This window comes from Gracilinanus agilis, chromosome 6 (genome assembly GCF_016433145.1).
Source record: "Gracilinanus agilis isolate LMUSP501 chromosome 6, AgileGrace, whole genome shotgun sequence".
Classification (NCBI taxonomy): domain Eukaryota; kingdom Metazoa; phylum Chordata; class Mammalia; order Didelphimorphia; family Didelphidae; genus Gracilinanus; species Gracilinanus agilis.
The window spans coordinates 22,753,960-22,771,459 of record NC_058135.1 but is presented as its reverse complement, the minus strand read 5'-3'; the positions used below and the strand labels follow the sequence as shown (position 1 = coordinate 22,771,459).

General features: G+C 38.5%; 1 protein-coding gene across 1 annotated transcript in view; it reads right to left on the bottom strand.

The window, feature by feature from the left end:
* Nucleotides 1-17,301, bottom strand: part of SMARCAD1 (SWI/SNF-related, matrix-associated actin-dependent regulator of chromatin, subfamily a, containing DEAD/H box 1) — a 94,399-nt gene extending 77,098 nt beyond the window's left edge. The window contains exons 1-2 of the mRNA XM_044682255.1: nt 17,130-17,301; nt 16,340-16,612 (exon numbers count right to left, since the gene is read on the bottom strand). Of these exons, the coding sequence (XP_044538190.1) occupies nt 16,340-16,568 (229 nt within the window). The 5' untranslated portion in view covers nt 16,569-16,612; nt 17,130-17,301. The remainder of the gene's footprint in view (nt 1-16,339; nt 16,613-17,129) is intronic.
* Between the last annotated feature and the right edge of the window lie 199 nt (nt 17,302-17,500).

Genomic DNA, 17,500 nt, shown 5'->3' with positions numbered 1-17,500 from the left:
TTCTTTGTCTAAAGAATGGATAAGGCTAGATGATTCCCAAAGGTCTTTAAGAGCCTTATTATTATTTAATAATGATTAAAATAGTCCCCAAACAGGTCCTAGGTTCAAATCCGGCCTCAGACACTTCCCAGCTGTGTGACCCTGGGCAAGTCACTTGACCCCCATTGCCCACCCTTACCACTCTTCCACAAAGGCCCCAATACACAGAAGGGTTAAAATATATATATATAGATAGATAGATAAAATAGTCCCCAAACTTCACTTAACTACTTGTCTACTAAAATACAAATTTCAGACTTGCACATTGACAAATTAAGACATGAGAGAAAAGGGGAATTTCTTGCCATAAACAAAACTGAAAAATTCGTCTTTGAAACCCTCCCATTTCTGAACCACTTTCGACACCAAACTCCCTGTGCCCATCCCCTCCCCCCTAATTATGATACCTCTCCAAGGTCCTCTGTTTCCTAAATTCTCAATTCTTATTTACTACTCGTTCCTTCCCATGAAAACTCCCAATCCCTTCCCTAGTGACCTTTGCCTAAGTCAAAACTTCATCTCAAAACTAAAGTTCCTAAAACTATATTCTTTGAATTCCACAGAGGAAGAGGACCACAAGATCACAGAATCTCAAATAAAGAGCCCAAATTCTCGCCCATCTAACTAAAAAGGCAAGAAATACAATAACCATTGTACAAATGAAGTCAGGCAAAACATATTTCTACATTAGCTATGTTACAGGGGAAAAAAAAAAGCCCTACACCCCCAAGAAAAATAAAAAGGAAACAAATATGCATCAATCTACACTCAGTTCATTTGATTCTCATATTGAGAGGTGGGAAGAATTTTCGTCATGACTCCTTTGAAACTGATGTGGATCACTGTACTGATCAGAGTAAGCTACATTTTTTACAGTTGATGATTTTTACAATATTTCTCTTACTGGATAGAATGCCCTCCTGGTTCTGCTCACTTCACTTTGTATCAATTCATTAATTAGTTCATATAAATCTTTTCAGATTTTTCTGAAACCATCTCCATCACCATTTTTTACAGCACAATAGTCTTTCATCACAATCATATACCATAACTTGTTCGGTCATTCCCCAATTAACAAGTATCCCAAGTTTACAAATTCTTTGCTACCACAAAAGAGCCACTATAAATATTTTTGTACACTATGGGTCCTTTCCCTAATAAATTAAATTCTGAACACAATCTATCTCCTAAATAGTTTTACTAAATTAATAAAAATCAGTCTATGCATAGATGAAAAGACATTTATTAACCATCTACTATAGTCAGGAATTGTGGTAAGCCCAAAGGATACAAATGATAGCCTGCCCTCAAAGTACTTGAGATTCTCTAATAATGTGTGGTATGAAACACATAGAAGAATGATGGCCAACCACCACCACCCAGAAACAAATAATACCTATAGTAGGCACAGTATAATCCATGTTCAAAATGGAGGTCATGTATCATCAAGAAAAGGTTAAGTTTTTGTGTTTAGGATACAGGAAGTCCCCTACTTAATATACAGCAATTAAGAAAATTGGTTATATTCCAAAGTTCATCTCTATGTCAGCTATTTTGAATACTGAACACATTTTCCCAAAGAAACAATGTTATGGTGAGTAGGTTTCTAAACTGGTCCAAAAAGTCCTATTTATTTCATAACCTAGCTGAGATATTTACTATATGCTAGAAATGGAAAAAATATAAATATAACTATAATACCATTAAACCACAAAAAAAAACTTTGATTATTTCTATAATTCAACTTGAATATTGGTATTCATGGAAAAGCAAATTTAATTAGAGGAGAAAGAGGTAAAGAAGTGCCCTATGAAGCTTCAAGAGACTTCTGAACAGGTCAAGGGTTTAAGCATCATACCAGTGGCTCTATACCCCTGATTTCACAGAAAAATAGAAGTGACAGCAACTTTAGCTTACTCAGTCATGATAAAGGTCTTTTGAAACTTATAATTAAAAGACAGAGAAAAGATTTAATATAGTAGGAGCATAAGTTTATAGATTTAGAATTGAAAGGGCCCTAAGAACACATCTGAGCATTCATCTCCCTTGGATTTGCCCAGCTGCACAATTAGTAATCTAAAGCAGAGTTTTGAATACAGATTTCTGGAAGAGAATAAAGGGCTTAAAGGGCAAGTGTTTCTAAGGAGGCGCCAACTGAGCTAATGGGGTTCCATTTGTAAACCATTCCAGGCTGCCACTCAATCTGGTAGTTTGCTTCTATATATTATAACCAAGTGTACCTATTTCCTAGTCTCTTGGGGGGAAAAAAAAAAGCCCAAAAAACTTTGGATTACAACCAAATACTCCTCCAATTGGGCAGCAGTGGTTCCTATGTATGTGTAAAAAGAAAAATGCTGAGATACCGTAATGAAGATCGACTATAAAAGACTTGCCAATTCTGATAAATAAGGTGATCAAAAGGACTAATTTTGAAAAAATGCTCTGAAAATGAAAAAAGAACTCTGATGAACATTGAGTGCAAATTAAGGTATAATTTTCTTTCTTTTTCAAGTTTTTTAAAATAACTAACATGGGGGGAGAAGGAGGGAGACAGATTATATTTTCATAAGCCAGGATGCTCTTTGGGGTCCACGAACTGAATCTTTCCATTTTCTTGAGACCTGGTCCTTTTACTACCAAAATATATTTTACCCATTTTTTTGAGGGAAATACTAAAAATCTTAAGGTAATTAAAGTACAGAAACAGAGTACAGGTATTATCCTGTTTATGAACAATATAAGGAAGGACAGCTGTACAGGCTTCTCCACCCCAAGAGGGGCTAACGAGTCTTCCTCTCAAGTAGGCAGCACCTATTCTTTTCAAACTGACCAACATGAGGTCAATGGGCCTCTTTGACAAGAAGGACATCCTGTCTCACCTCCTTTCAAAATTAAAAGCTCAGTTAAATCCAGGAAATCCTTTATTTTACATGCTATTTTCCCCTTTAATCTTTCTTTTGATTTCTGTTTATTTCAGGCAAGTCATCCTTTCTCTTTGTCCTAAAAATCCAATATAAATAAAAGCAAATACTTCTCAAGCATTTTTAGCACTGGTCAATTCACAACAAAAAGCTTCATTCTCTTAGCATCATAGAGTGCTAGCAACTATCCCAAACCTAATACAGACCCAAAAAACATCCATCAGGTTAGAGTAGATGGCCTCATACCGAGTTCTGACTCCAAGTCTGGTGTGCTTTCCACAACACATTCTTCCTGCTTCCCATCTAAAATCCCAATCTGACCAACTACTAGTTTAAGAAACACAGAATCTGATATAACAGAGCTTTTGAATGATTCTTCCAAACCTAGACTAAAAAGAAAACCTTAAAGCTTATAAAGGGCAACCAACTTCAAAATTAAAGTTTCTAATTTGCCAGTATTTGTACAAAATCAATGTAGGATCAATGAAATCATGGATCCATTTGAATATCCAAGCTAAGAATCATCAAGAACTATATATTCACAGCTGAGACCAAGTATTATCAGTACTTGCTGGACAACGTCCAAAATAAAGTTATGGCTTTGGTTTTTGCCAATGCTGAAAAAATGGCTGCTGAGAGACCAGATGTGATTATAAAAATATCTTTTCAGGTTGTTCTATTCAAAGTAGCAGAAATGTAGACCCTGGATAGAAGTTCTAGACAAGTCATGTCTATATAACTGGATAAAGCAGATGAGGTACTATAATTGGAAAGTATCTTTTACCTTTCTTCATACTCTGCCCAACCCTTCTACCCTTCAAAAAACTAGAGCAGATTTCTAGATGTAGAAATGATCAACCACCTTACAAGATAAATGATAATAAACTCAACTTTTCAGGAAGAATTTATAGAAATTCAATTCAACAAGCATTTAAAGCTACCAACATTGTCCCATCTATGCATTGCAAGAGAATACAAAGACAAAAAAAAAGAAATCTTCCTTACCCTATTGATTCTAAGAAAGTGGGAGCCTCCTTTAGAGGGAGAAAAGGAGGAGGTCCACAGATAAAATAAATACATAAGCATATAAAAGTAATTTTAGGAGGGAGAGCATACTGATAACTTGGAAGGGGCAAGATCAAGAAAAGGCTTCATTTTGAGGGCAGCATTGGAGCTGAGCCTTGAAAGCAGCTAGATACACACAAATAAAGCACAGCATCCCAGGGAAGCCTTATCTATGCAAAAGGGAGAGACAGACTGTCCTCAATGGGGAACAGTTAATAAGCCAGGTCTAATGGGGAACTAGTTAAAACAAACTAACCTCAAACTGATTTGGACAGGAGGGTTTGGGTGCTACTAAGTTCCTGGATATAACCTTCCCAGCTGCCCCCAAAACACTAGTTTGCCAGAAACAAAATACCTGGACTAAGCAAAGTTTAACAGTACATAGCCACACCCATTCTTCCAAGCTTTTCCAAGAGCTCTGTCACCCTCGGGGCTTTTAGTAAAAACAAAGAGTTATTAAGTCATTACTTAGAGAGTGGGTGGTTGTGACAACACAAAAGGCAAATTATGTGAATGTGGAGGGTCTCCAGGACTACCCAGGATAGGAAAGTGCCAAAGCACTATTGTGGTTTAAATAAGGCAGTTACAGAAGTGAAAAGGGTGCAAGTTTGGGATTGGGAATAACTTGTTTTTAAGCTTTAAGCAAATCATTTAACCTTTATTTCCTGGGTTTGTTTCCTAACCTGTCAATAAAAAGGGCTGGAATAGATGACTGCTAAAGTCAGTATCAACTTTAAGGTTCTAAGATTTCTGTGCTCTAGTTCTCTAATATAGCTTGCTCCACAGGAAGTTTGTCAATGCCAAATGAAAAAGAACATTAATTTTCCCTTTTAGCAGCATATTCTGAAGGCAATCAAGAGTATCAGCAGTATCTGAATTGCTGACTAGCATGGATTAGAATATAACTATAGAAGTGAAATAGTTTCTCTTTTTGTAAATGACCCTAAAACTAAAGCACTGCTTAGTCTTTAAAACTCTGAATAAATTAAGAATTACATGTTTTCTGAAAATTAGAAATTTCCCCTATCACTAGAAGCTTATTGGGCATAATGAACAAGACAATAGTTCAGTATTGCTGAATGGCTAACATAAAATGATGTATCACATCATTATGAAATGTAAAATCACTTTATCCATTTTGTAAGATTAATTCATTTTCAGATAAATTACTGCGTCTCAGCACAGGAAGAATGGCAATTGAAAATGAAAATATAGGGTTAAAAAGTACATTTAAATACATTTTCGAAGTTGAATCACTTAACATAAAACTTATACTAAGCTAAGGGCTCTGTTGATCAATATCGATACTTTGAATGAATAAGAATAAAGCACATAAAAAGCCAGAATGGTAGCAATAGCATTTTCAAAGAAATGACAAACTCCTAATTAAATGAAAGGCAATATGGAATAATGGATAAAGCTGTCTTTGTGAAAGATATACACAGAGTGAAGGTGAAAGACTGGAGCAGAATATACTATGTCTCAGCTAATCCAGAGAAGGCAGGGGTAATAGTCATGATCTCTGACAGAGTTGGGGCTAAAATGGATATAACTGGAAGGGAAGAAAAACAGGGTAACTACATTATGTTTGGGAGTGTGGGGTTACTATGGATAATGAAGCATTATCAATATTATACCTGTATACACTAAGAATTATAACATACAGATTTTAAAAGGAAAAAACTAAATGAGATAAAGATGAAAATAGATGACAAACTAATAATAGTGAGGGACTTTAATTTTTCCTTCCTAGAACTAGATAAATCTAATAAAGAATAAAGAAAGTAAATCTTAGGTAAGTTAAATATAATTGCTATCTGGAAGCCACATTACTCCCCCACCCCACCCCTATAAGGATGGTAGAAGATGTAAACCTGAGTATACACATACTCCAACCATAGTTAACAATGGTTTAGAGAGCTTAAATATTCTGCAAAAGCCTTCTTTTAACACTCATCATACTATGGAAATAATCCTGCATTCCTGAAAATTCCTTTTGTTCCTGTGACATTGGAACAAAAGTTCCACTGGATATGACCAAGCTGGAAAGACTTGGTTTTGAAAAGAGTATGGTCCTCACAACAGACTGCCTGCTGCCTAAGGACCTATCCCATTAACTATGTCGCTGGTAATGTATGGTACTTTAGAACTGGAAAGGTTAAAGTGATCATATTAAATGCTGATAGGTACATGAAGAAACAAGCCTAGTATACTGCTGGAGCAGCTGAGATTTTCTTTCTTTCTTTCTTTTTTTTTTTTTTTTAAAGAAAGTAAGATGAAAATGTAAATTAAGGGCAATAAAGCTGTTCATGCTCATTGACCTAGAGATCCCACTACTAGGATTAGGCCCAAAGGGCATTATTGAGAGAATAAAAATATGTGTATATATGAAAATATTCATGAAAGTTTTGTTTGACATGACAACATAACTGGCAATGACTGAAAAAAATGGCTAGATTGTGATATTTGAAGGTAATACATTGTATTATGTAATTAGAAATTACAAATATTGGAAATATAAAAAGGGAAATATGTGAAATGAAAAGAGAATCAGAATAAGATATATAATTACATCAAAAAAGGGCACAAAATCTAGAGGAAAAAAATCCAAATAAAACAAACCCAAAGGGAACTTAAAAGCAGAGGAGAGTCACAAACACATATATAATTTACATATATTTTTAAACAAATTGTAAACAATGTGGTTTGTGGTTTTACCTGCAATTTTTAATGCATTTATTTATTTAAATGGCTTTTGGTGATAATGGTTACTAAATATAAAGAGAAAAAACACCGGAGTTCTCATCTCTAACACATACATACAAGAGGCATAATCCCATGATTCCTGAGGTAACTCTGTAAAATTATAAATTTAAAGCAGTTGCTCATGTGCATTTGGTAAAGGGAGTTTTTTCCATATGGAGGTCCCTAGACAGATGAATCATAGTATCCCTCCTCAAAAAGATAATTATTTAAGATGATATATATATCATATATACTGTATACACCAATCTTCAAAAATGAGTCACACAAGCCAGGAGGTCCTGAGTTCAAATCTGGCCTCAGACACTTCTCCTAATTGTGTGATCCTGAGGAAGATACTTAACCCCTCTTATTGCTCTTCTGCCTTGGAACCAATACATAGTGTTATTGATTCTAAGATGGAAGGTAAGAATTTTAAAAAACAAAAAGTGAGTCACACAAACATGGTAAAAAAATTAAGTTATCACCCTTTTTAAAAGAATTAGTAATAGGGAAACTTCGAATTAGACATACACAGTTCCATACATTACAAAGTTATAATTTTATAGCAGGAAATTAAAAGAACATTAAGGGGGGCAGCTGGGTAGCTCAGTGGATTGAGAATCAGGCCTAGAGACGGGAGGTCCTACGTACAAATCTAGCCTCAGCTGTGTGACCCTGGGCAAGTCACTTGACCCCCATTGCCCATCCTTACCACTCTTCTACCTAGGAGCCAATACACAGAAGTTAAGGGTTTAAAAAAAAAAAAGAACATTAAGCATAACTCACTTTGCATGAGGAAAGGGATGTCCAAGGTGTTAAGTGACTTACCTAACATCAAAGCTGGTTATGTACCAAAGTCAGAGCAGATTTCCCAACTCTTAAGTCAAAAAAGGAAGTGGTATAGAAAGAACACTGACTAATTCTACAAATATTCTTGGTATATTTATTCCAAAATTTTAATAAAAATGTAATCCTCTTTAGCATCTTCTGCTTATGAGGAAAGAAAAGGGTAAATGAAAAATTCTTCACCGCTTGCTTAGTCCTAAGGATCAGACTGAGGACTAAAAATGAGACAAAAAAGTTATAGTGCTGAAAAACGGTGAAAAGGGCTTTCTGCACAAAACTAGGCATTAATTTTGTTAACAACCACCTAAAGGAAGAAGAGAATTCAACACAGAAATTTATGGCAACTTGAAATCACCTGAAATTTCTATTTTCAAAGTAAAGAAGGGGAAAGAAACATGCTCTATAATGGCATCTATTTTTCAGGTTATTGATATATTTATTTTAATAATGGCATCCTTTGGGGAAAAAATATTTCTTAAATATGTCTATAAGGTCCAGTTGCTCTGCCCATGAACCAGAGAAACAAGTCACTATAAACCTTGGAAAAAATCTGCTATAACTGTAGGCCTATGAGTGCTAATCTTACAGACCTAAATATTTATACTAACTTCAAAAGCAAAAAACAAACTTCAGAAGCATTTCTATCTCAATATGAAATATTTATAGACAAAATGCATCAGATGGAGTAATGGATTAGAACAGCTATCCCTAAATCCATCTGTTAAAAGTTTGGGGAGAGGGAGATACTAGGGAAAATTAGAGTATTGTAAAAAAGAATCAATAAAAACTGATTTTTTTTAAAAAACTGATCATCATATTTGGGCATAATTCAAAACATTCCTCCTGGCTAAATCAATAAAACAGATTAAAAAATAAAAATTAAAACAGATTTATGACAACATTCAATTATGTATTATTATGTACACAGCTTCAACTGGGCCCTCACTGCTGCTAGGCAATTCTACTATAACTACCCTTATCAAACTCATTACCTCACTGTCCACAGAAGTGCTTCCAAAACTTTTCATCCTTCCTTAAACTCAACATGAATTCCCCAATCCCCTACCTTCTCAGGAATAGCCTTGCCTCTTACTTCACAGAAAAAAAAAAATGAGGTCACTCTTCCTTATCTCTTTATCATTCAGTTATCATTCAGATGCCTTCTACCACTATCTCTTCCTTCACTACTGTCTCATGTGATGAAGTAGCCTTACTTCCAAGGCTAACCCTGTTCAAAATAATCCTATTCCTTCAACAGACTGTTTTCCCCACTCTAAATCTATCACTTATTTTCAAACTCTCCTGGTCTATTAGCTCATTCCCTACTGACTATAAATGTTTCCTCCATTCTGAAAAACATTTTTCTCTCTCCTCCTTACAACTTTATTACACTCTTTCAACTTTATTACATTGAAGTTACCAATGATCTTAGCTGCCAAATCCAATAGCCTGTTCTCAGTCCTTATTCTGCTTCACCTCTGCAGTCTTTGACACTGTTAATCAGTCTCCTCCTTGAAGCTCTCTTCTCTCTAGGTCTTCAGGACATTGCTTTCTACTGATTCGTCTAGGATCCTTATCCAGATCATGCCCTCTAGTCACAAAGGTCCCTCAGGGTTCTATCCTGGGCCCTCTTCTCTTCTTTCTCTATATAACTTCACTTGGTGATCTCATCATATCCCATAGATTTAATTACCATCTCTAAGCTGATGATTCTCAATTCTACCTATATCTTGCCCATATTTCTTTCCTGACCTTCAAACTCACATCTCCAACTGCCTTTCCAATATCTAAAACTGAATGTCAGGAAAAATTCAAATGCCCCAAAGAGGACTCATTATCTTTTACTTTAGCCCTACCCTCTTCTTACTTTCCCTATGACTGCAGAGGGCAATGCCATCCTCAGTCTCTCAAGCTTGATCCTGGATTCCTTACTATCTCTCACCTCCCATATCCAAGTTGTTGTCAAGGCCTGTTAGTTTCATCTTAAGAAAATCTCTGTAATACACCACTCCACTAACCTCTCCCCCATCTTCTATACTCTTAACACTGGTGCAGACACTTTTCACTCTATATCTAAACAACTGTAATAAACCTGCTTTAACAATCAGCAGACTGTCTCTTCTAGGTTTCTGTGGTGATATTCTCTTGGCTCTCCCTCTAACCTCAATGATTGCTTCTTCTCGATCTCTTTTTTGGATCACTTTCCATACCACAATTCTAAACTATAGCTGTATTTTGTCTTGGGCCACAATCTCTTCCTACACTGCCTCATCAGTTCCCACGGATTTATCATCTCTGCACAATATGTATATCTCTCTCTTCAGCTCTAGTCTCCCAATGTAACTGCCTATTGGACATTTCAAACTAGATGTCCCACCCATCTCAAATTCAGTATGTTCAAAATAGTTATTATAATCTCTTTCCCAAAACAAAACACATCTTCCAAATTGGTCTCCCTGTCTCATCTTTCCCCTCATTGATCCATTCTCCAAAGCTGGCTTACTGGTGTCAGTAAAGCACAGGTACAACCATTGTCAACTACCTTCTCTAACTCTAGTAATTCCTAATTGCAAAAATAATTGTGTGGCATTTAAAGCTTGGCCTGGGATTTTATCTTACATATGTATATCTTGCTGGTAGATACATGTTTGCATGTTCCTCCCCCTAAGATTATCAACTCCTTGAGGACAAAGACTGTTTTTACCTCTCTCTGTCTCCCCCTATTACCTAGCACACAGTAAGTATTTAATAAATGCTTATTATCTAGAAAACTTATTTCTCTTACATTTCCCATCTCTATCTTCAGACTGACCATCCTCTTTGCTTGGAGAGTATTCCCTCCTTGAATCAGGTTCTTTAATTTCCTTCAAGACTTAGTTCAAAGCACAACCATTAAACTTTTCTTAACATCTTCCCCTACCAATTAGTACCCAAAACACATTATAACAAGGTAGCACGGTAGCACAGTGGGCATAGTACCTGGCCAGAAGACCAGAGGTCCTGGATACAAATGTGGCTCCAGACACTTCCTAGGTGTGTCCCTGGGCAAGTCACTTAATCCTGATTGCCTAGTCCAGTGATAGAGAACCTTTTAGAGTTTTAGAACCTTTTAGTGCCCAAACTGCAACCCTTGTGCTTCATGTGAGCCCCTTGCCTTACCCCAGACAAGGGAGAGAGGAAGTGCTTCCATTGGGCTGCTGGGTAGAGGGGCAGGTGAAGTAAGAATCTCCTCAGGTGTGTATGCATGGAGAGGGGGAGGGAGGCAGCTCAGCCCATCTCCCTCTGGCTTTCTAGTAACAAACTGCACCCACAGAGAGGCTCTGAGTGTCCCCTCTGGCACATGTTTTACCACCACAGGCCTAGTTCTTGCTACTCTTCTTAGAATTGATACTAAGACGAAAGGTAAGGGTTTTTAAAAAATACATTGTATCTGTTTTACATATATGTGCAATTTCCCCACACCTAATAGGACAACTCCTTGAAAGCTGACTATTTCCTTTATTTCTTTGTATTCCCACTATCTAGCAAAATGCTTGATCTGATTCTTGTTGATTGATAAGAGACAAGTAATGATATATTTTGCAAGGAGGCCTACTTGATTCTCTGAAGTTGTTTTAAAAAAAAATGAGTAAGGACATAACGAAGTTTTGAACTACCAAAAAAAAAAAAAAATTAGGACATTTGCTAGGATTGCCTCAATCTTCTCACCTGCTCAAAGATAGGGGAATATGGGTGGAGTTGCTGGCTCCAGAGGAGCTTGGAACAGCCAAGTAAGAAGATAAGAAAAGAATGAAAAGATGAGTAAAAGGATAAAGCTGTAATGAACTCATCTAATAGTTTCCATATATTTCTGCAGTCTCACTTGAAGTAGATGACAGAGGTGGACCAAGATTGAAACACAAGAAATTGAAAATTTCAAAAGGAATAAAAACAAGTGTCTTTTGAAATGGGTGACTATGGGGGCAAGAAAATGAAAAGAATGAAGTGAGAACAGAGGTGAAAGTTGCATAGAGCGAGTAGAAATCATGAAGTAAAAAGGTAGGCTCAGAAGTGAGATGCAGGGAGAAAATGGTAATGAGTGAACACTAGTCAGACAAAAACTTCAGAGGCATATTGATTCCATTTCTAGATGGAAGGGATTTCAGGTGATTTGGTCCAAATTCTTTTTACCAATAAATAAGTTAATAAGCATTGTGCTAAGCACTAAGGAGCTCATAATCTAAGAGGGAAACAGTTGAAAAATAACTATAGCAAATATTAAGTGCAGATGGAAGGTAATCCCAGAAGGAACTGTAAGTGGGAGAACAAGGAAAAGATTCCTGCAGGTGGAATCTGAGTTGACTTTTGAAGGAAGCTAGGACATGGAAGTATGGAAGAAGAGCATTCTGTGCATCAGGGATAACTAGTGAAAAAAAGCACAGGGTCAAGAGATGGAGAACAACACTGGAGGTCAGGATACCTAGATCAGAGTATATGGAAAGGAGTTAAGTTTAAGAAAACTAAGAAGGTGGCAGCTAAATGGCTCAGTGGATTGAGCCAGTCTTAGAGAGGTGAGATCCTGGCTTCAAATCTGGCCTATGACATTTCCTAGTTATGTGACCCTGAGCTAATCCCTCAGCCTCAACTGCCAAGAAGCCCTTACTGCTCTTCTGCTATAGAATCAATACTTAGTATCAATTCTAAGACAGAAGATAAGTTTTTAAAAGACTGAAAAAGGAAGAAGTAAAGTTACGAAAGGCTTTAACTGCCAAAAAGGATATTCTATTCATTCCTGGATAACAAGCAACACTTCAGTTTCCTGAATGGTAGTGGAACATGACTGGCATATAGTAACAACTTAATAAAGGCTCTCTAACACACTGATCAGACATTTGTTTTAGGAAAATTACCCTGACAGCAAAAATGTAGAGGAAGGACCTGAGTCAGGAGACCAAGTAGGAGGCCCCTGCAATAATCTAGATATGAGGTGTTAAGAAAAGCATAAAGCCAGGAAGCTATGTGAAGGGAAAGGAGATGATGTATTTAAGAGATGGTAAAGGTAGAAATGACAAGAATTCACAAAAGATTGGATATGTGCAGGAGTGCCAGCAAAGAGTTGAGGATGAGGTTGTTAGCCAGGGTTTCTGAGAGGATGGTGGTACCCTTCAACAGCAGGAAAGTTGGAGAAAGGGGGAGCATTTGAGATGAGAACTGGGTATGTTTTAGACATGATGAATTTGAATTTGAACTGCCTATGCTATATTCAAAAAAGTGATGTGAGACTAGAACTCAAGGAGATTAGAGCTAGGTAAATTGATCTAAGAATCAATCTTCATATAGATGATGAACTGTTGTGAGAAATAAGATCACCCAGTGAGACAGTATAGACTGAGAAGAGGGCTGAGGACAGATGAAAACACCAGACCCAGAGAAGTTATGTGCCTGAGGTCACACAAATCAAACAATGAACATTTATCAAGTTGCCTGTGTGTCAGGTGACAAGGATAAACAAAAACCCAAGTTCCTGCCTGCAAGGAGTTTTCTCTCCCATATATATGGGAGAGAAAACATACAAATAAAGGTGTGTGTATGTCTGTCAATGTTAGGGTAAAAGAGATACAAGATAGCCTTGGGAGTAAGGCGCTATCAGAAAACAGAAACTATCAGAAGCAGATAGTACAGGAAACATTATCAGAAACAGAAAAGGTAGCAATCAAGCTGAGTTTAAAGGAAATCAGAAATTCTAAGTGGTGGAAGGAGCTAGCACATTGAAAATATAAGAAGGGATTAAGTGTCAGATTCAGGATTTGAGCCCAGGTCTTGCCTCCAACTCCAGTGTTCTTTCCACTATATCACAGCCTGGACATGGAGCAGTTTTGTGGGATGGTGAAATCAGGTATGACTATCCCTGTAAATGGCAAAAGCAGAGAAGAAATGGAACTCATAGGATTTAAGAAACTGAGATCTCAAGGTGTTGGAAAGGTCACCAATGAGAATACTGAAGTCTACCAAGAGATAATTTGATGTAGAAGGAAAGACTCTAAAGTAAGGTCTTGAATCAGGGACAAATTTTGAGAAAAATCTAATATTATCAGAAAATGACAAAAAAGCAAGAATCCAGCATCATTACTATATCCTTAGTTGATGATATTATTTTATTTTATCATCACACTTAGGCAATGTGCTCTGATGGATAGAAAGTCAGGTTCAAAGCCAAGAAGCCTTGGTCCAATCTAATATACCCTGTCTGTATGACCATAGATGGGAAAGTCACTTCATGTGTCTGTGCAGAGAATATGCTAGCCTGCATTAGTGCAGGGAGGAAGTTCCCAATACGATGGCATGGCAGGTCTGATCCCTATATGTATCACATTTACCATAAACTGTGCCATTCACTTCAACATTCCACAATTTATGCCAGAAGTCTTCTAGTTTCACAGCATTCCATTTATAGGAGACTTACAAGATGGGAGAGATAGAAACACACAGCATTATAGTTCCAAAAAATGATCTGTTTTCATACATTAGTAGTCAATCACATGAAGGTTACAACTACTGACATAATCAGAAATAGAAAGAACTTTAGGGATTCTATAGCACAACCTTATTTTATAGACCAGGAAACTTAAGGTTAAAAGGGGAAAGTGACTTGACCAAGGTCACATAGATAGTGAGTAACAATGCTAGGATTTGATCTAAGTTCTCTGATTTCAAATCCAGTGTTTTCTGGATACCATATTAACAAGCCTCCACTCAAGTAGTTAAGAGTAGTTCTTGGAAATTTTCTCTCCCAGAAACCAAGACTACCATTAATAGTGCAACTAGGTATAAGGCATTAAAAAAATACATAGATAAGACCCAAGATACCACTCCCCCACCCACAGCCACTTGAGAATCTTGCAGAGCAAACACTTGGTTTATTATTTCTATTCATATCTATGTACCTTACATAGTAGAAACATACCATAAATGTTAAACTGAAAATTGAAGAAATAAGAAATAATGATAAGCAAGGGAGAGTCATAAATATGGAGATGACACTAACCAGCTGCCTTGATACCCACCTTCACAAAGATGCAAAGTTGAAATCTCTGAAACATTTCTGACAAACATATGATAGCAGGAAAAAACTGTATCAATTAGGGGGTAGGACTGGAGGTAAGCTAGTTACTGATTTTATCAGTGTGTAGAAAAACAACGGATAAATGGATAGAGCAATGGAGGTAGAGTGATAGGAGACAGAAATGTACAGTGTCTTATTTACTGCTCCCATCCATTGCATCCCAGTGTTTTAAAGAGTGGGGACTGAACAAATCATTGCTAAAATAACTGACTCTAGATCTGCATTCTAGTCTTGGTTCTCCAACATAATCAAATGTGTGGCTGTAACCTCTTTGGGCTTCAGTTTCCTAATATGTAAAATGAGGGTGTTAGGTTAGTAAATTCCTGAGATCTCTTACAGTTCTAAAACTGTTATCCTAACTCTAAAAGCCTATCTACAGATAAATGAGGATAATTTAAAACAAACCAAAATCTTCAATCCTAAATGCTGTCTAAATGAAGGTTCAATGAATGTCCCTACGTACAAAAAAATAGTGGAGGAAAAGGTACAAACCTTGAAAATTTATACAGCATTATTGGTGGTCAGTGTAAATATAAAACTTCCTTTAGCTGAAATGCTGAGTTTCTGGACAATAAAAAATTTTTCCATCTCTTTCTTTTCTATTCAATCAATAGCTCACCTAAAAATTAATTTCCACCTCTAACTTCCTCCTTTCTAAACGGTAATGCTCCAAAAGCTAAGAATGATAGAATCAAGTTAAGAGGATCTCAGAAGTGATCCTGTTCCCCTATAAAACAAGAAATCTCTCTACAATATCCTCAGCAGAATGTTATCCAGCCTTTGCCAGAATAGGTACAGACAGCCCTATACTGTTAGTTTTTTATGCTAAGAAAAAAAAATTTCTCTCTGTAACTTTCACTGGTCCTGATACTGCCATCTAGGTTTATAAAGAAGAGCTCTCTGGACTGGTGTGAAATAGTTTCTCAAAAAAATGAAGAAAAGAATAGAGGAAAAACACCAATTTTTTATCTTTCCATTTTTTTACATTCATCTGTATCAAATAATTTAGCAATGTTCACTTTCTTTCTAACAAATGTTTTATTTCCCCAAGAAATTCCAACAATTGACCTTAAACATCATCTGCATTCTAGAGGATCTCTAGGAGGAAGGACAGTTCTAGGACCTTTATTTTTTCAGTCTCTGGAACACAGCAGAGGTTGACTTGCAGTTTTTGACAGCTCAAATGTCACCTCCTTCACGAGGCTTTTCCTGCAAGTATTATCATTCCCATTTTAGGGGTGAAAAAAATATAGTCTCAAAAGTGGTAGAAGAGGCTTGAAACCAGGGACTTCAAATTTGGTGCTCTCTCAAATTCATCAAGCTCACTTAATAGATACAAACCAAGTATATCTTTGTTTTATCTGTGGTTCCTTCAATTTCAATTCTTCTGATCTAGCAGTTATCTTGAACAGGGCTTCTCCCTCCCCAATGGAATCAGAAGAGGTCAATGTGAAGATGTATACAACTCCTAAGACAGCACCAAGGCCTAGACCAAGATGTAGTAAGCTAAGATGAATTTAATGACCAGAAAAGAGTAAAAAAATGGCAGATTATCTAGTGCTTAACATCCCATCCTTTCAAATCCACTGATATTACATAATTTTGCAATGCTGTGACTCACCTGTTTTTTCTGTTATATCTGAATCTGGAGTTCCTGGCCTGCTACCTTTTCCCCTTTCAAGATCATCATCTTCAATAATAGTGGAAACAGGTGAAGGAAGCTCAACCTGAGGAGGAGGAGGAGGTGGAGGAGTAGGAGGAGGAGGAGGAGGCTGGGGGGCTGGCTCGGGCTGTTCCTGAATTTTATTCCTCTTCTCAAAGCGGAACCGGTCCAGGTTGAAGTGGCTCATGGTGGAAACCTACCGACCACCCTGAGGGAGCTGGCCTTGATAATCTACGGGAACAAAACCACCACCACAACACAAAGAGAGGCCGTGAGAGCCGGAGCGAGAAGAGCGGCCCAGCAATCCACCCCCGGGGGCGCGGGACAATGGGCAGTGGGCCTGGGGGGGCGGGGAGGCAGTGAGTGCGGGGCTGGAGCTGCCCCAGCGGCCTCGCGCCCGGGCCTCGGGAGCGAGGGAGGGGACGGGCACACCTCTTTTCATCACCCTCCCCGGCAGCACGCGCTCGCTGACCCCGGCGCACCTCTGGCCCCCGCGGGCTCCCGCCGCCTCGCTCCCCGCTCCAACCCCCTGCGCGGCAGGCCCGCCGAACGCGCGGCCACCCCCGCCTCAGCCTCCCCCTGCCCCGCGCGGGACGTGCCAGGCCCGCGCCACGAGAGGCCGCGGGGACACAAAGGGGCTTCGGCCCGGCAGAGGGAGAGGCCCGGCGGCGGCTGGCGGGGACCCGCCCGGAAGTTGACGCAACGCAAACCCAGCCGAGAGGAAGCGGGCAAGAGCGAGAAGACCTACATGAGGCTGGCCCGGGGAGGTCGGGGAACGGGCGAGGGAGGCACGGGGGCCGTGTCCTCCTCTCGGACCGCACTACGTGGGGTCTCGGAGTCTCGAGAGGGAGGAAGGAAAGCTGAATGGGGAGATTAAAACACCGAAGGCGATAGGCGACGGCAGCCGGGAGGGGACCTAAAGAAACGGCGAAGGCGGTGAGGCGCTCCGCGTGCGCGTCCTGATGACGCAACGCGCCGCTCTTGCGTCCCCCTTCACCCGCGACCGCGAGCGGAAAGAGTCCGGAGCGCGCTGTTGCTATGACACTCTATTACCTCCCTCCCCTCCTAGGCTCCGCAACCCCCCTTCTCTCCTCACACACCCTACCCCACCCCACCCCC